Genomic DNA, 25,036 nt, shown 5'->3' with positions numbered 1-25,036 from the left:
TACTGAGATGGCAGTGGATCTCCAAGGCTAGAAGCCAGCACTCTGTGCCCCCCGGCCAGACACACCCTGCAACTCCAACATGGGTCTATAACCGGACTGATGACAAACCACCTGAGATCCTTCAGTTACCTCAATTTTAAGGCATGTCACTTTGCCCTTGGTATCAAAGCTTCTCCTTTGACTCTGATTTTTCCAGTACTTTCAAAAAAACCCAGAGAATCTAATTCAGTGATGGCATCATCACCACCCTACAAGAAGTACTTTCCATATCTAAATGTGAGACCACGCATTTGGCTTCAATACTGTCACTTTTTCTATTTGTTCCCTTACCAATCCATGTGCTATTTCCAAACTATTTCTGTTTTTCCCTGCTGTCCAATTCTGCTGACTTGTTTTTTTTGATTAAATTCTTGAACAGCCAAACTTGTCACCAGTTGAAGAAGTAATAAGCAGCAATTATGTAGGACTACTAGATTACGCCAAAGAAACAACCAAGTTTCATGTCTGTTACATAGTTTTCAATTATTTTGAGTGAGCACGATTCAAAATACCATCAAATTAATACAATTTATACTCTGGGAAATTAGGAAGGCAAACTGAAACCATTATTGCCCTCGGTGATGTCTCCTCTGCCATGTTTTGCACAGGTAGAAATCAGCAGCTTCCCTCTGTTTGTCCGAGCTCTGCTCATCAATGGAAGACACTTGCAATTCTTGCCTGCATTACTGGTTGTCTCACAGGCACAAGAAACCACAACCTCAGGATTTGCAATAAACATTACACTGTCCCAGTCACAAGCATTACTTGGGCCAACAAACAGAAACAAAGAGGAAAAGGTCCACCAAGGAAGAGGCTTAATGCAAAGAAACATTCCAAGTGGGCGGGAACCACATGGCAATTGAGCAGACGGCAAATTTTTATTGTAAACATAGCTAGCTAGGTATGACTACATTTCCTCTATATAAAAAGCAACCCAAAAGGCAAAACAAGAGAGGCTTTGAGGACAGTTGTGCTCTTGGCATGCAACATCTTCAGAAATTAAAGAACATGCATGACATTTCTCATAGCGATGCTGGTAATTGTAGTAAGAGAACAATGACGACTCTCTCCAAATCAGCAGTCTGATCCTGGAACCACGCAGCGAGCTAACTCCGTTCTGATTCAGTACAAGTGTAGTTTAAAAACCCACTACCATCTGACTGTAAAGCGGTGTAGCGACAGCTCCAGGACCAGTTTTAGTCACCTTCATCCTGCAGACACCCCCACTATTCTTTCCTCAACACTGAACTAGCTGCCAACAGGTCAACATCACAGTCATTACCAGACTTCAGCTGTACCCTTTTTAATTTTTGTTAAAAATGTCATAAAGACACCATGAATACAAGTACTGCAGTTACATCAATACAAAAAAAGCAATACAAATTAAGCAGCTGAATACAAAAATACATTGAAATACATGAACACCACAATGTAACTTATAGCACTAATCAGAATTGTGTATGCGTGAAAAAATTAAATAAAAACCTGTTTTGTATTAGACAACTTAGGTATTCTCCACTTTTAACAGTAACTTTCTTCTAGTTATGTACTTCACAATTTCTTCTATATACAGCATAGAATAAAATACTTTTAAAAGATATGACATTTTTAATCCTCAATATGCGATATAGGTCTCTTTTACACTAAGAATATTGACTGCATGAATAAAAACTGTCAATGTCTTACATCAACTGATCTGAAAAGGAGGATCAATGTTTTCCTTTTACATCATTTACGTAGGTTTTAAATCAGTTAGTAGGTTTGGCTTGATGCGTCGGACAATCCTTGTCAAACAGCGTCTCTCACAGTAATGTACATAATATTGCTTGTATCTATACAATCATACAAATGTGGCAATCATATCTAAATGTTGTTTATGAAAGAGACAGCTCACACATATACAGGCCTTCAGACTTTCTTAATGACTTATTTACAATGAAAGTGCTTTTATCAGCTCTAACACGATACATGGGGGGTTTTCTACATGTCAATTATTAGTTTCCCTGAAATTGGAAAAGTATTATATAGAAAATACCACAGCTTTGCAAACACTATAGCATACTGTATAACTGCATGTGGTTCTGAGATTAGCAGCTGAAAAGTGTTGATAATTATAATTTAAAAATAAATAAAGCAAAGAGGTAAACCAGTTACAAAACAGCAGAAAACTGCAATATTCACAACAGTAAAAAGACTTAAAATCAATTGCTAACAAAACGGTGAAGCAGTTGGATCGAAAGTCTTGAAAACATCTTTTAACGACTTATCATCTGACTCCCCATTCGGATCACTATCCTGCATCTGAGTTACCTGTCCAGGCTGTCTAACCTGCCTTGGGTCGCTGTACTGCGGTCTGATTAATCCTGATAAAGCTTGGATAGGAAGATTATGGACTGCAGGCGCAGCGCTGGAGTGTTTAGCCTGAGATTTACTGGTGCTATTCGCTTTATCTGAAGTCGCTTCTGCTGATCCTTCTGTATTTTTTTCCACGTTGCTGGCAGCCTTCTGCAGCGATGTATCTTCCGAGAGACTGGGTTCATTTTTACCAGAATTTTTCAAAATACTTTTTTTCTGGTTCTCTCCATTCTCTCCTGAACTAGCTGGAGCTGTGTCCAATGATGAGCTGTGATCTCTCGGATCATACAAACTAATACCGCTCAGTATCGAGCCTGGAGTTCCCAGCCGAACACCGCTTGATGACAACTTGGGTGCATACGGAGGCAGGGCATCTGGGTCAGGTTTAGCAGTCGCTGCTTCCGAGGGCTGCGATGAGCCAGCAGCAGATCTGGCAAGGCGGGGGTCAAACTTCGGAGGGTGTGAATCCTTTGCGACTCCATGATGCGTATCTGCACTCGACAGTCTGTGGAGTCTGGGATCGACATTTTTCTGTAAGCGAGGATCTCCTAATTTGCTCGAGCTACTGGTATGCGAATCTGCAGACGGATCCAAATAGCCGCTCCTGCCCGTTAAGTTGTTTTTCGCCTTTGCAGCCAGTCGCGGGTCAGCTGGCATGGCATTTGGATGGGGATCGTTCTTCAAATTCCGCAGTTTATTAAGTCTCTGGTCAGCAATGAGTGGGGGAAGAGGTAAATTGATTGAAGAGACGGGGTCAGGCTTAGGCAAAGGTATCGGGAGCAGATCTTCGGGTGCCCATACAATATGCTTCGCAAAGTTTGGTTTCATCAGGGTAACATCCATTTTAATGTGGCTGAACTGCCTAAGCTGAGATCGGGGATCCCTTAACGTTACACCAGGCAAAGGTTCCAACGGTATCAGAAAAGCTCGTTCTCTCAGTTCTCTTTCTGAGTCCTCTTCATCATCATCCATCCCTTTTTGCTTGACTTTAACTCCAGCGTGCGCGTGGTGTAAATCTAGCTTTGCTCCCCCGAGGGATGCGCTGGCATGACCACCCTCACTGACCTTGTGCATCCTGGGATCTCGTGCAAGCCGTGGGTCCAAGGACGCGGATTCTGAAGGCTTTCTGGGGTTGGACCTCGGAGAGGCCCGAAGTCTTGGGTCAACAGCCTGAGGCCCTGCGCCTTTTTCTTTCGCCAGCCTCGGATCAGTAGGAATACCAAGCATGTGCTGTTCCGTGGAATGTTGTTGTCGATTCCTAAAATTTTCACTTTGTTTCTTTAAGGTTTTTAGTATTGATTTAACACTGCTCCCCTCTTCCTCTTCACTACTGGAATACCAGTTGACATTGTCATCTTGAAAAAAAACACACAAACCAAAACATTATTCAAGCAAATGATCACCAGGGAATACAACACATTTACTCATATAAAGGGTAACTTCTCAGTAACATCAAACTGAAAAGACCTCATATTAAATCATCAGTCCCTGCATTATCACAGCCGTAATCTAAAATGACAAAAATCAATTTCAGTGAAGAACTGACATAACAAAAAAACTGTAACTAGTTGAGTTACTCCCAAACTCTGCTGCATTCTATCGACATATCTCTCTGTCAATATTAATCTGGGAAAATAACCTGCTTTCAAACAATTATTTTTACCAGTACTAGTAAAAAAACACATTTAAAATCTGAGTCTTGATGAAAATGACCTTCGTTGTGAGATGGTACAACGAAAAGTAAAATGGCACCTTACAGTTGTCTTAAAAACAGATAAATTACAAATGTAGAATTTGCTGCCCTATTACAATCCAAATCGCAGGGTTTTGGGGAGAGGTCAAGATTCAGGAAGGGAAGAAATAATAATATTTAATTTTAAAGGATAAATTTTCAACTACCTTCTGCAATTTACTGGAAAGCCTTATCAACACAGCTGTTTGCTCAGGTCCACATCCTAAACTTGCCTACTCGCCAAAGGAGACTAGTGGTCTATACTGGCTCAGTAAAATGAGAAATGAAGGCGAAACCCATGACCATCACCACTAGCTAATGCACAATAACACACTGTTTCTTCAACGCTTCTTGTACCACACAAACATTCCACAACAGGAGGCAGCTAATAGGAACATTTTTCTGTAATACTGCTTTCTGAAAGCCCTCTAGATGGGAGGACCAGTCACTCTAAAGCACTGCTGAGAATTCTTCAGTTCAGAGTACATTACTCTAGGTTGCACTGGTTTTGTACGTAGCCTGAAAGGGCCTGAAGATCATTTGATTCGAATTACATTGGCAATGTCCTCAAAATAATTTCATACGGCAACTGCCTTTTGGTCAGACAGAAGATGCATTTCTGGTCACGTAACCTAGCAGCCTCAGAAAATGGTGCAGCAGGGAGCACACCAAGGGACAAACGTACTCTGTGTGGCTGAATCTAATCTGCAGACTTACTGCTCTCCATCGTCTAGGTTACAGAAGACAGACTCAGGTTAAACACTGCAAATTTCAGATATCACAGAGGAAAAAAATACTCCTCTAGAGAAACGGGATATGCAAAGAAGATCAAGAGGCACAACTGAATGAACAGAATCTAAGATGCACTTGCAGTACGGGCAGTTAGAAATAATAATATTTCTGTTTTAATCAGGGACTTTAAGAAGCAATTGAGTTATTAACACCAGAACCTTTTAAAAATGCAAACTATATCCAAAAATATCCACAGATCTTTCTTCTTGCAACTAGAATGCAGTAACTAAGGACCAAAACTGAGGAACAAGCTGGGAAGGAAAGCAAGTATATTCAGCTGGAAATACTGAGTTAGTACTTGCACATTCACAGTAATGGTGAACGGTAATGTGAGGAAGATCAAAGTCAACAGATTTGTTCCAAGCTAATACATGGTCAATAAGTATGTTTATAACTCTAACAAAATTATCTTTACCTTCGTCTTTGCTCATTGCCCTCTGACCCTGGCTGCTGACAGAGTCTCCATCTCTTTGATGCTTCTGACTAAGTCTTACATAAAGGGCTTTCTGCATGGCTGGAAGAAAATCCGGTACATTAATGGCTGGTTTATGGCCCATATGGCCGCTCATGCAGTCCGACTCGCCTCCACCTTGATGTGACTCTTGAGCCATGAGGTGAGCTTGGTGATCTGTAAATTCTCCATGCCATGTTCCATCTGCAGTACAAAAAAAACCAGTTAGCAGCTATCCTACACAAGCTTTTACAGCAGAGGAGATAAAACATAATCAAGCAAAACTAACGCGACTTCTATTACATGACTGGAAAGCATCAGCTAAAAAAGCCTATACACTGGAGACATTCCAGTAAGTTTGGGTTTCTATCCAAAATTTTTTCAGCTGCTCAGCTTTGGAGCCATGATGTTTTACTACCACACAACTGCAAAGCACCATATCAAGGAACAACACTTTTTAAACGTCCTTACCACCAGAGTTATTAGCTGGCTGGAAGTTATGTACGGCTTGATGAGAATAGTAATTGTCGTAGAAATCAGCTGGGTTCTGAATAGGCTCATAATTCATATTTGGCTGCCGTTCACCAGGCATCTGCTGGTACTGTGGCCCTGGAGGACAATGATTCTCTCTTGGCATGTTCACCATATGTCCTTGAACTCCTGGGGCACTGTAAGATCCACCTAGACCTGGTGGTGTGAGAGGTGGACCACCTTGCTGTCCTTGCATAGGCATACCAGTCTGGTTCTGTGGTCCAAGAAAGCCTGGCGGAACACCCTGCATAGGAGGACTCTGCGGCATTCCTGGGCCTTGAGGCCCTGCGCATGGATGATGTCCAGGAGAACCTGGGTGCATTGGTGGCCCATTATGCCCTTGTGACATGCCGGGTCCAGGCCCTGGACTTGAACCTGGATTATACATATGCTGAGAATGAGGGTCATTTCCCTGAAACGGTGGTCTTGGTGGTGATGCGCTGTTATAGAAGGTTGGTGGCCTGTCAGCAAAAGAAAATTAGTGAATCAAATTTTGCACCTACAAAGATCAACAGCCTTTTAGCTATCTCCTCCCCCTCTTCACTCTTACAGATGTCTGTTCATATTTATTTGATCTTAAGTCGGATAAAAATCTGAAAGAAACAAAATCATTCTCAAAGGGAGCACTATATACATTACACATGACAGAGCTTGTCTGGAAGTAGAACGTTTCCAATATCAACACATGCAGAACTCGACATCTGCTACAACTAAGAGTTTTAAACATCCCAAGGCCAACAGTCTCCACCTGGAGTGTCCATTGGCTTCAGTCAAGAAAAAGCTAGCACAAAAAGATTTTAGAAAAGAATGAACTTTGCTCAGCCTGCAAGTGCGGCACAGATCCAAAACAAAAGCCAATGGATTGACCTTCTGGAAAACAAAAGCCAATGGACTGACCTTCTGGAAAGTCAAGGCTCACTTAAGTTCTCCTCTATGGAAAGCACTAAATAAGTAAATAATTATGATAGCCAATATTTGGCAGACAATTAACTTAGCAATATACTCAGAAGTATCTACTTCTGAAAGAAACAAAGAGAATTGTTTAAGTATTTATGCAGGCACGTTTTAAGGAGAGTTCTACACAAAATTCTAAAACCTACTTTTTTCCAATTTTGTGTGCTAAATCCACAGTAGGCTTCACAACTATTTCAAAGAGAGATGGGATTTTCTTATAGTCTCCTGAAGGATCTTGATAATTTTCTATGTCAGACTCAGAAAATGGATATTGCTCTGGAGGGGTTGGCAGGAGTCCAACACCTGGTGGTGGCTTAGGGAGAGGAACTATGCCACGCTTTCTGAGTTCCTCCAGTTCTTTCTCATCTTCATTTTGTGGTTCCTCCTCAGTATTCAAAACCTAGAACAAAGCAGTGCAGCAAACACTTCATTAATTTTGCAGTATATGCAATTCAGTTTAGTCTTGCACTTTCCATTTGAATACAATTACCTACTACAATACTACTATACATTGACATCAAACTCAGATGAATTATAAATCTATTATTACTTGTTCCACAGGACACCAATTCACAGCCAGGAAGAAAACAATTTCTGCAGTCAGGAAAGGACAATTTCACACAAGTCCATTTCCTTCAAACAGTAATTTTAAGTGACAGAAATCGAGGACTTATTCTAAGCTTCATAAGGTTTCTAGTGTTAAATTCAGGCCACTTTTCTGTCAAGGCTTGTTGTATAGTAACTGAAGAGAGACATGAATATCCTACTTAAAACAAAGGTCAAGACTTCATGAATCATTCAGAGGAGGCACCTCATTCCTCTCCCCACCCTGAGTGCAGAAGTAAGTCAGATGGTATCTAACTTCTAGGCAGATATAAGCAGACAACATAAAAGCCACGCATCTTGTCAGAGAGTACATGAAGATTTCCACAGAAAGGGACACAAAAGAATGTTCACGGGCAGAAATATGAGTTGTGAAAATAAATGAGTCTGATATAGCCAAAAAAATAACTGAATAACTGATGGCAAGGGGAATTCCTGGTATTGAACCTGGCCACAGACTTACTGTGCTAAGGAGCAACAGAGAAGCTTAACATCATTAGTGTTTAGGATCACGCTCTCCAAGAATCTCATGAAAATTTCTCGCAACCTCCTCCCTGTTCTTTCTAGCAACAAACCTTGTGCTTATAGACTATGAATTACTCACCTTATCCAGCAGCTCTTTTGTTTCTGCAGTCAGGGGAGCATGAGAAAATTTGCACTTATCTCCTTGATAGCATTTTGCTCCTGTATGGTAGAACTTGCAAGGGAATTCATGTAAGCAATGTATTAAGGATTCCTAACAAAGGCTGATTCCTAGTTTGCACTGTTTGGCAAGTTTATGAAATTCAGCTGTCAACCACCCTTCAATTTTTCACCAGTACTTAATCCTTCCAAAGCAGTATGTTAAGAATTTTGAAAGCTAATAACCAACTTACCTCCTAATTCCATTTAACATTCTACTAATCATTACATTACTGTGGCCTTAACATTATTTTTGACTTGATGCTAAAACTGCAATTAAAAAGATGAAGGTCTCAATTCCAGAATAAAACACAAATCCTTTACAACAAGAACAGATCATGGTTTTAAAAGTATGTCGACAAATGCATCTAACTTCAACTAATGTTTTATCTTTTAAAACATTAAAAATCCTCAAAACTGAAAACAAACCAGTAATTTTACGCATATTTTCTCCTCCTAACTATCTGAGCAGAAGAATAATCTTCCTGTAGTAAATCCACATAGTCTACAGTACAGTCTCTTATGAAAAGAAACAGCTACCCTTAAAAATCACTTACATCAATTAAGAGTAAATATAATCTTTCATCTTAATTCAAGTGGGTTTTTTTGTTTTGTTTTGTTTTTTTTAAAGGATATTGTGCAAATAAATGCAGTTCTCTCCTTTGGTGCAGTAACCCTGTATGTAAAACTTGCAGATTTCCTTTTTCTTTTCAATCTCTGCATCATGATCAAATTTACACTGCTCTCCCTATAAATAAGAAAACAAGAAAAAACATTATCGACCTGACATGCTGAGTAATTCCATTTCATATTTAAAGAAAAACATCCTCCTTAGTTGAACTTAAATTCTTTATCTTTACTAACACGTAACTGCATTATAAACGTGTCCCTGAAAAACTATGAATATGGGGGCCTGAACACAGAGAAACAGTTCCTGAATCGGGATACAAAGAATATATGCAGTGGTCTCAGAAAATTAAGCTGGTCTTACAGTACTCGTTCTCTTCTCTGTCTCCACCTACCAATTCGCATTAAAAGGACATTTAAAACAAATATTTTATTGAAATTATTTCCCATATAAAGAATTATGCACTTGATCAGAAAACCTGACTCTGTTCTAAAGGCGTGTGAAAGAACTTCAAAAATTCCAACAAGCAAGGTATTAAGACTCTCCCATGTAGGAAAAATAGAGTCCAAATAACATAGTTAATATCAGCCACATCATGTTATACATTAGCATTATTTTGCTGAGGAGGGTTTTTTTTGCAGATTTTTTGTATTTCTTTTCATGAAAAATACATTAAGTGTTCTTTCAGCCACTTGATTTAAAACTGAAGGTGGCAGCAAATACTCATCTTACTGAGCACAGCATAATAAAATATATAAGGCAACAACAAATGCACTGTTTTCCATTACCCCCTGGTGTGGGAAGAAAGCATACTAATTTTCACCTTTACTTTCACCATTTAAAAAAGAAACAGAAAATGTTCTATCTCTAAATACACAGAGGAAACAAACATAAATGATGCGCTCACTTATTTGAGAAGCATACACTTGTTCTTAAGTGTGTTTTGTAACCTGACTGAACTAGTCTGACATCAGAGGATTCAACTCCACAGCAGCATAAACTTCCAAATGAAGCAACAGCAATTTTTTTTAATTTTTTTTTATGTAACAAGAGACTGTCTTGCTAGGGCTTTTACTTGACAGCTGACTGCTCTGAATAGCATTCTCTTCTTTCTGCTGCCTTCCACTTGCTGGCTGAAGGAAGATGATTCTTTGGTAGGAGAACTATTACTGCAATCCCACTTTTTACTTTAAAGAGATAAATAATTTAAGATAATTAATTCCTTCAATGTTTCAAAATTAGCAGTAGCACATAAAATAATCTAATACATTCAGAAACCATTGCCTATTTACAGATTCCATCCTTGTAAGATTTGTATATTTACGTATAATACACTGTCAGTGTAAGTTTATGATACTATCATAGACATTTTTACTGTATATACTGATAAGCAAACACAATCATTTTTAACAGAATTTGTTATAATTCAAAACGTGTAACAGAAGAGGATATTTTTCCACAAGTACTTCTGTTGGCATTTATCTACAAATATGCAAAACATTAGAAATCAAAACACTGAGTTTCAACATAAAAGTTTCCTTTGCATCAGCTGAAATAAAAAACAATAGAGCACCTTCTCCCCTTCCTGACACCAAAGACGAAGGCCAACGGACACAGCGCATAATTACCTTAATACATCTCCCTTCAAGGAAATATTTACAAATCTGTTTGCCTTTGTGTTCCACTGTATGCTGATTTATGAACTCCTGACTCATATTAACCCATTTCTTCACTGGTTTGCCATCCTGTAAGAAAAAGGAACATCCTACTGATGTTTACTTATTAAGCACAGTTGTAAAAATATTAGAGCATACTTGGTGCAGTAGTTACCTCAAAATGTGACCAACTACACCACGGCTGTAGTTATTATTATACCCACAGCTCAAAGTAAAGTTAAATACACTTTTCTTAGCTGCTTTAATACAGAGTCTTTTTTATAAATGGAACCAAATCAGAAACTTCTTACAACAGACACAAATAACTTCACTGAATGGACAGAATATCTCACACTTCATTAGACAATGCTGGAAAGCAGAGCTGACACCCAGGCACCCACTAAGTCAGTGCCAACTGCTCCCTGATTAAGGGCACCTCTGCAGACAGCCAGGAGCTGAGTAATCATCCACGCTTCCAGACCACCATCTTAGCCACAAGGCTATACTTTGCCAATCCTTCAGCTCTACGTGCTTCTCACATGATTGTTATCTCCAGATTATCCATCTTCTTTTTTCTCCCTTTTTTTTCTCCCATTAGAAGAAAAATAACCTGTTTGCTTATACCATGCGGCAAAGCAGAGAGGAAGCACAATTCAATAATGACCTAACACATAAGAATTATTATGTACCTGGTGAGGCAAATAATTGTCCCCTCTTATGATTTCATTCCCACGTGGCATCTGCACTTTAAAGTCTAATCTAACTAGAGAGTCTGGGACAGGTGTTCAGGGGGCCTGGCAGAGCTAGTGAAGATGAAGCAGATGGCCTTTAATGAACTGCCGTTTGTGCCACTGCAACAGAGGGTAGAAACAAATGTCTTCTTTGCAGGGTTAGGTGGTCGCCTGCTCATCTGATGCTAAGAGGGGAATAGGCTTTTCTGATTTCCCACTTTCACAAAAATGAGCAGGGATCTGACTGCTCAGTAGGAACTTCTGAATCAGAATGAATGTGGTTCTCCACAGTCATCACACTGCACCATGAGCACACATGAGCATCAGCACACCAAGTGTCCAGTCTCATTTTGCTCAGCAAATTAAGCAATGTCACAACACCTTAACACAAAGAATGATTTGCGAATTTTGTTGGCATTGAGAAGCAGAAATCGTCAAGCTAGAAATACCTCTCCTGGATCAGTCAAGATCCATTTTCTACTATGAACACACTAAATCCAGAGAAATTTCAGCTGTTTCAGACAAAGCAGCTTTGAATCTAATACTTGATCCTCTTCAAGGTTAATGCAAATATCACATAAACACAATGCTCCAAGTCTCTCTGGGAGCACTGCACACCAGCAACCATCCCACACCACAAAGCACTTGCAACAACGGCCCAGGGAAGGCTGAAACACTCCCACCACATCCCCAAGAATACCAGGGATGTCACTGTGCAGCTTGGGGGTCTCAGTGCTTACCCCACCACACCACACAGGCTCAGCATCTGCGTTGCAGAATTCATTATTTCTCTGTAGCCAGAAGCCCAGCTTTTTGCTTTCTGCCTCCAGCCCTGCTGGGACCTGCCTGCAGCTCCCTCCTCACCTCCACCCTTCCCCACAGCTTGGGAGACGGTGTGGGAGGACAGGGCACTCTCTACAGCAACAGGAAGGAGGAGTCCTATAAATGAGGCATCGTCCTAACAGATCAAACAGCTGCCCTTTTCCCTACCACACGCAGGGCAGGGTAAGGAACATCTGATTGGGACCACCCAGGAGACCCAGAAAGTTGGGCCAGCTGGAGAACATGGGGAAAAATCAACATGGCAGAATTACACATCACCACCCCGTGTGCATTCTTGAGTGCAGGAGGAAGGAGAATCACAGATATTTTAGTTGCAGTATACAGACTTAAATCTCATTTGGCTTAAATAATGTTTTTCAGCCACGGATGGATTTGATCCATTAATCATCAATTCTGTATTGTTTTTCATTTAAATGAAGATTGGAGTGAGAAATTTACAAATACCGTGGTAATACTGAACACTATGTTTTCTCTAATCCTGTGCAAAGAATTAGTAAATTAAAGCCAAGGTCACATTTATTTTCATTTCCACAGTCACAGCTATGGAAAAAGAATTCTTCACGATTTGGATGGAAACTGGAAAAAGCTGTGAAGGCATCCATTTTCTTTGCTGAAAAATCTGAGGTGAACTGGCAGTAGCAAACCATCTTATTTCAGATACAGTTAACACTGAAGTTCATTCGAAACCAAAACCACTTCCTGCTAGTTTTTCATATTTCCAAGAAAAACAAGAAAATTACGGATTAGCTTAAGTTATCAATTAGACTTTGTACATCAAGTGTTGGAAAATTCTAGTAACTTTCTAGATAAGAGAAAAAAGTTTAAAGATATGTATTTTTAAACACTCTTCTGCTAAAGCAAAGCATCCAGTCATTTGAAACAACTACATTAGGAATTAGACGTTAATTCCACGTACCTCATGATAGCCATCAGATCCTTTATTGCCCCCTCTTCCCCTTCCACGATCTTTACGCTTCAATTTCTTTTGCATTCCACGCCCTCGACCAACACTGTAATTATTACCTCTTTGAGAAATACCTGAAAAACAGCAATGACCTCTTTAAATGACCTCAGAAAGTAAAAAAATGGTTATTTAGTGACATCAAATACAGAGAAATCTAACAAACTATCTACCTTTTTGCAGTCTGAATTCCTAAATGCTACCCCGAATCACAAGTTGGCAAGTACAACTACACCAGCCAATTGTAATTCCATGCAACTGCCTGCTCTTTGAAAAGCTCTTCAAATCAACAGCAGACTGAAAATTGAATATAAAATTAATCTTGTTCAAAGCAAGGTCTCACAATTAGAAATGCAGACGTGTCATTTCTAACCAGCCCAAATACTTGAAATATTTTGTGCCGTTTGGTCACTTTCTGAACACAGAACTAACCAGTACAACTGGCACCCAGGTGTGTGTGCGTGTTTCATTGTCATTCATTTCATTTCACTGAAACCTGAGATCAAAACCTAAGTATGACAGAACAGAACAGCTTTGAGTACAAAAATGTTTAATGGTAACTGTTTGGAAGCCTCAGGAGGGTAATTATCCACTCAGCAGCATGCCAGGAGTCACAGTCTCAACTAAAACCACCAAGACAGAGTATCTGCTTACTCATCAGTTTAAAACCGAAGAAAAACAGTTAGAACGTTCTGCGGACATCAGACCCACTTCAGGTGGCAGCCTGAAGGTGGCAGGGCTGATTCCACTGAAAATGCCTTGACTTCATCTCAGATGACTTGCATACAGAGATTTTGAAGCAGTACTACCAAGCAGCACATGAAAAGCCATTTTTGTCTCAGCTAAAAAGATTTTTCCAATCTTTTTTCAATTTATTTTATTGTGAACCAAACCAGAAGGCAATAAATCTTCACTGTAGTAAATGGAAGACAGCTTACAACCTTTGTGTAACACTCAGTATCTTCCCAAGAACTTGTAAGGTATTCATACTGTCACACAAAACCCTGCTCAAATTTTGCCTAGGAGACCAACTTTTAGCCATGATTAAAGGGAGAAAATTTTGCAAACTGAATTGACAGTTTCTAAAATGAGAACTCGATCTTATAGAAAAAGGGAGTGGAACAAGTTAAGCATTTCTAGATGGTAGATGAAGCTGTCTCTGTCAATGGTATACACCTCCTCTATTGCCTAACCTTCCATGCTCCACAGCAATATGCAGTTAACACGAGACAACTGGGGAGTCAGAAGTTCCTTCACCATACGGAGGCCAGAGATGTAAGCTGGCTCAATGAACTGCACTACAGTGGTAAGGAAATGATCAGACTCCAAACAAAAGGTGCAAACAAGAATGCTTGCATAACTAGGCTTATATAAATAAGGCATGAAATAAGAGCAACAGGACTCTTTCAGGAATACTTTGCTTAAGGAGGAACACTTTTTCACCAGCATGTGTATTGGCCCAGCTTTGAATGCGAGAAAAGTTGTGAAAAGTAAAAGGATACTAGCATACTTGTGGGGTGTACTGACAGAAGTACTTAGGCACCTATCAAAATTTTTAAGTACTTGATGTTTTGGGGGGAAGATAAATTAGATTTTGGAATTCGTGTATCTACATTACACCCCCCGCCCACCAAGTCTCATTTCAGACTTTCACATACTACACCAGAAAGTCACTCTACAGTCCTGTGATTTCTAACTCAAGCAGTTACACAGCAAAGATCTTGGCTTTTTTAGTAGCGTTTTATTTGTTTATTTACTACATACATGTTACCCAACACTTGATCTTTTTCTTCAATATATGCACCAGTGCGACCATATAATATTATTCCTTCCCAATGAGCGGCATTACCACTTACTGATGGGAGACTGCAAGCCCATAGGAAAGCCACCACTGGCAGCTTTCTTCATCCAGCTCTCAAGACAATCATCCTGAAATGATGCACGATACAACTGCTGCCACCATCCATTACTACAGTTAATGATTCAAATTATCTTACCTTTCTGGATCCCTTTCATCCCCTGTTTTTTCACTGGTTCCTTCGGGAACGGAGGTCCTAAGTCAGTACTGGAGGTCTCCTTAGCTTGCCTGTATTGTTTAAGCTGATCAGCAAAATCTTCATCCTTTTCTTCCTCGTTGTAATTACCAAAGTTTTCATCACTGTAATGACTATAGTCGTCATACTCCTTACTCTTTACATTTTTTTTATGTTGCATTTTCTGTGAACTCATGTAATTTCCTGATACATGTCCATGCTGTATGAAAGGGATTGCATTGTTCAGAAGCAACTCAGTATTTCAAAGAACACCCCTCCAAACTCCTCTACGAAACCAATTGTTTTCACCCTGTTTTATTATCATGCTGTCTACCAGGTTTGCACAAACAAGCATTAATAATAAACAGTGAAAAATCAGTTATTTAGTAAAAATTAGTACTTTTGATTCTGAATGTATCAAAATTGGAAAAAAGATAAAAAAGAACAGCATCAGCATCTATACTTCAGAAAAATTTTCAGTGAGGTTGACAAAGCATTTTAACGTATGCAGTTCTAAGTGCTACTTAGATGAACTATGTTTAAAATACATTTTTTTCCCTTCATGATCTCCAATCCTGATGATCTCGGACACAGATGATGCAACCTGTCCCACCTCTGTCAGTCAGGATGAAACACTGCTTATGGCCACTCCTAAACCAGCACTGTCACTTCTCCAGTTTCTGCAGACAGGGTCTTCAGTTTGTTAATAAATTAGGCGGGCTTAGAGGTTGCTGGAATGGTTTCAAGCTAAAAGGATAAGTCTCCTCGTCTCTGAAGTACCAGAGTTTCATCAAGCCTCTAGCTGTTCTATTGCAGCTTAAGAGAATGGCATTCTATTTCACCCAGTGTTCTCAGGAAGGGTGTCAAGCTCCACAGACTGAGAAAAGCCAGGACAAACTGAACTACCAAAAAGCAGAATCAACTCTAGATGTTTACAGGTGGCCTTTCAAGAGCTGTTTCCTCTCATACAGTCTAAATCCCATGCAGACAATAATAAAGATATCTTAATTGTTGCCTGATGGAGGAAAAAATAGTATCAGGCTTGTTTACACCACCTACTTTCACATCACAGATAATGCTTTACAGTTGGAAATCCACTCAGGGAGATGAGAACTAGATGTTTCCTGAAATCTATGAGAATGGGCACTGTGATCAAGTTAGCCTTCAAAAACCACATCACTTACATTTGCGTTTTTTAAATTACACCTAAAGACATGAAAAATCAGTTTTAAAAAATACTACCTGACTGAACGAAGAATCGTAATCTCTGTATGAAGAGCTGCTACTCTTTTTATGTGGTCTTTCTGTACGCTCAATATCAGAGTCATGGCTGTAGTCTGAACTGTCATCACTGGAAGGGGAGTTATGCTGGAAAAAAGAAGAAAACAGTGCACTCAAACGTTGTTATTTAATTCCCTATCTAATTGGTCTGCTGTATATGAACTTAAAGGAAGTATTAGCCCAATAAATAAATGAAAGTATTTTCTTAACACTCACACACCTCTGCTTCTGGGGGAAGCTAAAGAAAGCACACTCTTTGATGACCCACTCTTTTTATCACAAAAAGAGATCTGATCTGATGAGGCTTCTGAACGTAAACATTGAGGGCTACGTGGTTTCTCTGGGTTATATCAGCTTCCTATGGGTCTCCGTGAGCCCTGCTTCTTTGTCACAAAGCAGGGAATGCTGCTGGAAGGCCAACAAATCTGGGAGATGGCTAGAAATTTGCATAGGACCATATAAACGATTAGCATCCTGCCATTTTCTGCTAGAAGAAAACTCACCGTTACTTCCTTACAAGTGTTTTATTTAGATGTATTGTTTTGCAGAAAATTTAGAGGGCAAACTATATGAGAATACTGTATTTCTGCGATTTTTAGAGAATTACCATTATGTTTAATTTTCTAGGTCAAAATTTTGTGAATCTCTGATTAAAATATGTATTAGAAACATTAACTTAATGAACTTCACTGAAGAATTCACTTAACTAGCCCAAAATATTTTCTTTCCATAAATATGATAATTAGCACAAAAAGTGAAACTGATAAATTTACATTTCGCCTCTTATCCTAAAAAACTCTTACTCACTATGATTCAGAGACCATTACCAATGTCAGTGGCCAGTGCTTAACTTATACCACTGCTTAAGATTTAAACAATTTAAGAAGTGGTTAAACACTTCGGTCTTTCACGTCAGAACTACCACAACCATTGACAATGCCAAGGAGTAAAATGCTCATAAATGTCAGTATTTTGTAAACTACTACTAAAGAAATACTGAAATAAATAAGCATCCAATGAAGATGTGTATGACAAATAATAGTTACACCCACAATCTGATTTTGTACTTATTTTAAATATTAACAGATGAAAATCAAGTTTATGAAAATGCATTTAGGCAAAGCTAACAAGCAAGGTTACAAACTATCATTTGAAATGTGCTATGGCTAGATTCATGATTTTTTGTCTCTTATAGCACATAAACTGTCACTGATACGTGTGAATATGCACTTCCATGCATCGAAAGTCTAGTTAAAAAAATTCTTTAACATTGAAGTGCATTGGTAAGATAGGAATCCCAAAACTCAAAACTTGCCCTCAGAGACAGAACATTGCCTAAACAGTAATAAAACCATTTCAGATTTCTTCTCTAGTTCCCTGGATTCTTGTCTAAACCTGGAAACCTGGAATTAAAAACAAGCACCTTCAATATTTTGGTTTGCATTTCCTAACCTTATGCTTATCCCGTCTTCTCCTTTTTGATTTTTTCTTTTCTTTTTCTTTTTTGCGTTTCTTCCGTGATTTTCTATGTCCTTTTTCATTTTTCTGTTTATCATCACCTTTTGTACCATGTTCTTTCACATCTTCATATGCCGCATCATCTATTTCACCATCTTCTAGCTCTCCATCTTCTCTGTAGGAGGAAAAATATCAATACAATAAAATTATATGTTATTATCCATCTCATCTGCCCAACAGCACAGTAAAAACAAACACACCCAGTATTTCTTTCCACCAGTTACATTTTTATGTAAGTGCATATACTTTTTAATACACGTAACACCTCAAGAACTACTAGGATTTTACAATTTTCTTGTAAAACTATACAAAAATGGAATGCAATCCACTAAGTGGCCTTGAATTGTACTGCAAAATTAAAAAAGTTAAAAACTATGTACTTTTTTACTTCTCAGAACCAAGGTCTTCTCTTCTTACAGTTTTTTTCCAACCTAGATAAAAAGAACTGCTTCAATATAAAGGACTCTGTTGCCCTTAAACACATTTCAAACTGAAGAGGTAGTTTAATCATTGCTAGAAATACTTCAACTACAATGTAATCACATGCCTTTATGTTGCTGTATTTGCAGAAATGATGTGGTCAAAATTAAAGACAATTAAAGCTCTCTAAAAACCGTACAGGTAAAGAGTAGCAATAATGAAAACAAGGAGTTGGGCACTGCAGGAAAAATAATATATAGCAATACAAACACATTTCCTTCAACACACCAGCTCCTGGAACTAAAGATGGGTCTGTAGTATCTAGGATGTAATGGCCAAATTCACAAGCAGTTCAAAAAAAGGAGAATTAATTTAGCAGTTAAGTGGATTCTTCAAAAGAAATTGGCAGTAGTAGTTGACAAGAACATTTGAATTTCATTTGCTAGAATCTAAACACTCACAGAAAAGAGAACTCTGATGATGCTATCTTTCTAAGCTACCCACGGTAGTTTTTTTCTTTTTAAAATCTTTAACGATGACATTTGTAGGGAGTTGTTTCATACAGCAATAAATACTCTAAATGGAACAATGTGCATGTGAAGGTAACTTCTGCATATGAATACGCCTGTCTCAAAAGTCTTCAAATTGGAGTAACACCAAAGGATGATAAAAAACAAACAACACAAAATGTAACACTAAGTGCTTGCAGACTAAAAAGCTGGCTTGTGCTTATCTCCGTCAGTAGGAAAAAAAGTTTCTATGATTACATAAGACTTTATTTAAAGTTTTTTCTATTGACCAAAACAATAACCCTGAAAATATTTTGCCACAAAAGAAACATTTTGACAAAACACCAGCTAACCTATGTCTCATCGCTACTTCAGACATACTGCTGAATCTCAACTCCCCTTCTACTATTTGCTGTTTGCTGGCGTTTGGTTGTGGAACGATCTACTGTTTTCAAACGTTTATAATTGGCTCTATATAATTATTTCTACATTACCATTGCTTCAGGAGTTCAGCCTTTGCAAGGCATTGTAGAACCTTATAGAAACTCAATCCTGAATTTTTACATGGAGATTGCTTTATGGTGTCTGAAACCCTCACTCTATGAATGTGCCAGGTTCAGCAAATGGCGGGGACAGCAAGGGCAGATGCCCATAGATACCAGAAAACTATATAAAAAAAACAAACCTAAAACACAACAAAACGAGTGCTGGGGGCAGTCGAAGGTATTAGGAGAGAAGCAGTAATTAGGCTACAATTGTAATTAGGCTACAAATAATTGCCTTACAATTTGTCCACCTCAGTCTGGTAGTGACAATGTGTTAGCTAACTTGATGATCAACTCCATCTACTTCAAGGGACTGTGAAAAGTAGGAAGGGGAAAGCACTCACCAGGAAGCAAAAGACCCAAGTTTCCACAGTAAAAAAACAGTGGTTAAGAAGTTAGAAGCACCCCAAAGGTCTGACTTTTTGTAAGAGGAGTAAATGAATATGCCAGGCAGAAGGGGACAAGACATGATTGCTGTATTGTCACCTCCTATGTTCTGCAACTTCTTAAAACTAAATGGAGTTAACAATCACGGGGCTGGGGTGGGGGGGAGGGAAGGCACACACGACAACACGATGAGGACGACACAAAACCCAAACCAACCAAAAAAAACCAAAAAGCAAACCAACAAAAAAAAAAACACCACCAAGATATGATTATGTATTGCTAACCAGCCAAAAAATGGAAGACCCCCAGCCCAAATTCAGATTATCGTCTCACATAAAGGCTTTGGAGAAAAACTAAGGAAAACCATCAGTTTCAAGGTACCACCTTTTCACCTTTAATTCTCAACTATTGGTGGGATCCTACAGCATATCTACAGCGACACTTTCCTATCACCTCATGGCAGCCTACTGCAACCACGTAAAGACAAGTTACATACATCCCACCCTCATGAAGATGCTTCTCTGAGTTACATGATCAAGAAAGGGACTCCAAGAACGTTTCTAAGCAATGCACAAGGGCAGCTAGCCTATCTCAAGACTGAAAAAAATACTCCTGGAATACAGGAGAAAATAATCTTCTCGACAAGTGTTGAAGATCGTTTTGGTTTGCTAAGTAGCATGAAGTAACAGGACTGGAAAGAAGGAAAGTTTATAAGAAGGTTCAAATGTCAAAATATTAAAAAGCGGGCAGAAAAAAACAGATTTAATCTGAATAAAAGATTCTGCTACAGAGGATGTCATTTAAAGACCATCATACACTGATGGGCAGTAAAAGAAAGTTCAGGGCAGGTAGCGAGTGAACTTTTAGGACTTACTGCCACAGGCAGCTGTTGAAGCAGACAGCAGCAGCCACAGAAAGGGACTGGATAAATTCACAGAAAACAAGCCCATTAAAGGCATGGCTCTCCCCTCCAACACACTGAATTCAAATGTGGGTGCTACAAAAACAAAAGGGAACTTAGAAAGAAGGTAAGAAAAACTGCTCAACTGCCACTTCGTAAGTTTAGCTATACTGCAAATACAAGCGTCACTGGTTTTGCTTATAGCCTTAAATATTTACTGGGATTTGAAGAGGACGTTATTTTTTAGCGCAAATATAAAACAAAAGAAAGCTATGAAGCCAAAGTTTGCTTTTGAACAAGTAACAGATATTAATAATAATAAAGGTATGCCCACTACCAAGTGGGCACCAAACATCAAGTACAGAGGCAGCTTCAGAATCCATCTTTACGTGATTTTTACAAGGTGCTAACAGGTATCTGCTCATGCACAATCCTTACGTTGCCTCCCGAAGGACAATGTAACACCAAGGTATACCCATACTTGAGAAGAGATGAAGGATCTTCAGAATATGCACTCCAAGCATAAAATAAATCCTGTCTTCGAACACCACAGCATCCATTATCTCCAGCATTCCCTGACTCATTCTGAAGTACATCATATAACATCCCAAGAAAGCATTTGTCACATCTTTCCAAGAGATACTTGATTAATACAGTGTGCCTAATGAAACTGAAACACAAATATTTACGGAACACCTGCAGCTATCAAAAAAACAATCTCATATTTTGACAACGTGAGCTAAACTCACTCTGTTGAGAATGTCTATTCAATTAAAATATCCTCTTAAGTAAAATGCCTACTGCAAATACTCTTTGGGAAATAAGGTATGTACCAGTTACAAGTTCCTTTGGGAACTGCCATCATGTATTTATACTTCTGGGATGCACCCAGGAATTTAATAACTTTCTAGGTAAACCAGTCAGGCAGAACCTCAGTAATACTGTCCTCTGGACTGCATTTCAAAAGTAAGGTTACAGAAGTCCCCCAAATTCCTAAATTCTTTCCACACCATCCTATAATTTTCCAAGCATTGAACCTCTAATATGTAAAACAAAACAACAGAAAAAGAGACCAGATAAAGATGATTTGAAAAGATAGTGGTCAAAAATGTATCATTTCTTGGAAATAATTATACTTCAAAGAAAGTTTAAAGGAAGTCATAGGGGAGAAGTTACCTTCTGTTTTATAGTCTTTCTTCCCCCATTTAAAATACAAACTGGAGCTGTATGCTAAAAAGTGAGTGCAGAACCTACCCCTTTCAGAAGTTCACTTCCTAAATATATTCTACAGACTTGGCTATAGCAAGCTGCTTTGGCAAGGGTTTTCAGTGATGTGAACCAAGACTACCTCCTTTTGCACTATGAGTAATAAAAATCAACAAACAGATGTGGTCTGGAAAAAACACAGCTAGCAGATGATTTTCTAGGAAATGGGTCTGAGTGTTAGGTTGCTTTCCCTTGGCAGACATCTATAGCAAACAAATCACGACACTGATCTAACAAGAGACAATATGAACTTCTGTTTTGCAAAGTACAGCTTCTTGCTTAGAGAATGTTCTGGACTTACACAATATCTTAGTATGCTTCTACTATTGCTGGGAATGCCTGACACACAAAACGCAACATTTTCTTATCTAGAAAAGCAAGGAAGTATAGCTTTGTCTTTTTCAAGATTCAGTTCTCTCTCAACTACCCTACCACACAAAACAATACGTCACAAAAACATCCTTTGATGAAACAATGCCAGCAAGCTGTGGGGAGAACAGTTTACGATGCCCACACAACGCATACCTCGGGAGTCGAAAAGACAGCCTCTGCACTGAAGGAACAATTTAAAAATTCTGCCATGTGTTATCTTCTTGGATTCTATACTTGTATTTGCAAAGGCTGAAATAAATCTGATGCATCTTCAGATTAACAGAAGTTAATCCCTGACCTATTACAGTGCAGACCTGCAGTATAAAATTCTGGCACAGAAAACAGCAGAAGAGGAAGAAAAAAAAAAAGAAAACTCACCTCTAACCAGAGGTCTCAGCTAGCATTATCATGTCCTTCCCATTCTAGTGCATTTAAATTCCTTTTGGAAGAGAAACTTCATTACCAGTCGAAGTTGCTTAGAGGTGTTTGGCTCCCATTTCCTGACCTACTGGTACTCCTTCATAAGGAGCCCTGAATGACTTGAATGATTAAAACAAGTTGCCATATGGTACTACCATTTCCTCATAACCCATGGGGCAGCAAATGCAATCTTGCACTCCAGAACATATGAAATGCAAAATTAAGTAACATCACCTAGACTTCACCAGCTAAACAAACCCTAACGAAACAAAATGCAGCATACTGACCATGATCTTTCTTATCAGCCGCTGTAAAAAGACTAGGTACGCACAAAAAAATTTGGGTTCATCTCCAAATGCAAGAGAAAGAACTAAAATCAATGATGGATCACTCCCTCTTTCACAATCTTCGGATACTCGGAGTTTGATAGATATGTGAAAACGAAACCATAAAGCATTTCCACTGTCCCAAGTGTTTTTCTGGAGCATCTCCAAAATGGATCAGAAAGGCACGGAAGGCAAATTATCTTTCAGGGAGAATCACTCTAGTGAAATCACTGAAAGAGCAGTTATGTAAATATTTGGTTAGGGAAAATAGAAATCCACACATAAAGTAACTCACTATCACTCTAGTGTTTATAGTTTAATTTCTAACATTCAAACTTGACTTTTTACCTTTCTTGCCCTTAATCCGAGTCATTTTTAAAAATAGCATTCTTCATGTTCAAAGATTTACAACTCAAGCTCCTTAAGTCCAAGATACCAAAACGAGATGCATTTTCTCTGATCACTGTAGCTCTGAAATATTTTAAGAAAACTAAAAGGGTTTCCCTGTGGCACTGTTTTTCCAATCTTCCTAACAGACATACTTAGCATACTTGCAGATACAGCAGGTGCTATATGAGAATCATACTTCTGTATGTTTCAAGAACCTACACAAACAAAATTGTACAACCAAAATGTGACTCCATCATCAAACATTATTTTCTGTTAAATTCATTTTTGGTAGGTTTGATTCACAGCTGAGGAAAGGTCTCATTTAAAAATAATTACATTTTGTTTTACAATATGATGCTTTTAACTTATTAGAATAAGCCTTAAAGAGAGTATTAATAGCCAAGGCTTTCCGAAAGCATTACCAAGATTAGAAAAAGTATACAGCAGATAAAAATTAAAGGCTGCAAACATCTCCCTTTTACTTCTTGTACACATAGAGGACACAGTAGCAAGAATGCAAACTTTATGCATGAGCAGATCCCTAACATACTAAGTAATAAATTATTTTTTAAGAAGCTACCAATTTCTGGTGATAACAATATCATTGTCCAGAGAGAAAATAAAATCTATTTCTTCCTAAACCTTAACCTCTTTTTTCTGCGATTAGTTCTAGAAGAAATAGGCTATCAGAAAACATCGACAATGTCCAAAACCTCATCTTCTCATACAGAAACAGTACGTTAACAGCCCTTTATTTCCAGGGGCTGACACAACAGCATGATACACCTGTTCTGATGACCTCCAAATATCTATGATAAGGACATGTAATGCAGGAGAGAGTTTAAGCTGATGGGAAACTACCTGAGTGGTTTTGACACCGGTCAAGACTTACTTAGTGAAAATCCTTACACCTGTCCCGGATACTCTTCCTCCTCAGTTTCCTTTGGGCATGTTTTTCTTAGTCCCCCAAACTAGATTTCTGCCTCAACCCCTCTCTTCTAGCTCCTCATACACTCCTGCTGCTGCATATAACCCTCCTGCACATATTTTCCACGCTCAATGCACCTAGAAAAATACAGTGCTATGCAGCACTCGTGACTGCACACATGTAAGTGGCCATCACTTCTCATCATTATATGATTAATTTCTGCCCTGTTCACTATCAAAGGTAAGGTTTTGGTTTTATAAAGTTATGAACTCCTCTACTATGAAGAAAGGCTGAGAGAGCTGGGGTTGTTCAGCCTGCAGAAGAGAAGCCTGCAGGGAGACCTTACTGTGGCCTTTCACTATTTAAAGTGGGCTTATAAGAAAGATGGGGACAGGCTTTTTTAGCAGGGCCTGTTGCGACAGGACAAGGAGCAATGGTTTTAAACTAAAAGAGGACAGATTTAGACTGGATATAAGGAAGAAATTTTTTTAAAGTAAGGGTGGTAAAACACTAGCACACGTTGCCCAGAGAGGTGTTAGATGCCCTAACAACCCTGGAAACATTCAAGGCCAGGTTGGACTGGGCTCTGAGCAACCTGATCTGGTTGCAGATGTCCCTGCTCACTGCTAGATGGCCTTTGGAGGTCCCTTCCAATCCCAGCTATTCTATGATTCTATGAAGAGCACAATAACTCAGATGCAATTTGATGACATGAAAATTACATTTTCATTTTACATCTAAGATCTTAGAGGGCTAAAAGTCAGGAAATGAATTTGTCCTAGTA

General features: G+C 38.8%; 1 protein-coding gene across 1 annotated transcript in view; it reads right to left on the bottom strand.

Moving 5' to 3' along the window:
• Positions 1-898: 898 nt before the first annotated feature.
• Positions 899-25,036, bottom strand: part of ZC3H6 (zinc finger CCCH-type containing 6) — a 29,872-nt gene continuing 5,734 nt past the window's right edge. The window contains exons 2-12 of the mRNA XM_009931292.2: positions 17,723-17,903; positions 16,232-16,357; positions 14,954-15,209; positions 12,912-13,033; positions 10,395-10,511; positions 8,775-8,886; positions 8,062-8,171; positions 7,001-7,254; positions 5,841-6,361; positions 5,334-5,573; positions 899-3,749 (exon numbers count right to left, since the gene is read on the bottom strand). Coding sequence (XP_009929594.2) covers positions 2,248-3,749; positions 5,334-5,573; positions 5,841-6,361; positions 7,001-7,254; positions 8,062-8,171; positions 8,775-8,886; positions 10,395-10,511; positions 12,912-13,033; positions 14,954-15,209; positions 16,232-16,357; positions 17,723-17,903 — 3,541 coding nt within the window. The 3' untranslated portion in view covers positions 899-2,247. The remainder of the gene's footprint in view (positions 3,750-5,333; positions 5,574-5,840; positions 6,362-7,000; positions 7,255-8,061; positions 8,172-8,774; positions 8,887-10,394; positions 10,512-12,911; positions 13,034-14,953; positions 15,210-16,231; positions 16,358-17,722; positions 17,904-25,036) is intronic.

Source organism: Opisthocomus hoazin, chromosome 2 (assembly GCF_030867145.1).
Source record: "Opisthocomus hoazin isolate bOpiHoa1 chromosome 2, bOpiHoa1.hap1, whole genome shotgun sequence".
Lineage (NCBI taxonomy): Eukaryota > Metazoa > Chordata > Aves > Opisthocomiformes > Opisthocomidae > Opisthocomus > Opisthocomus hoazin.
This window is presented reverse-complemented; position numbering and strand designations above follow the sequence as displayed.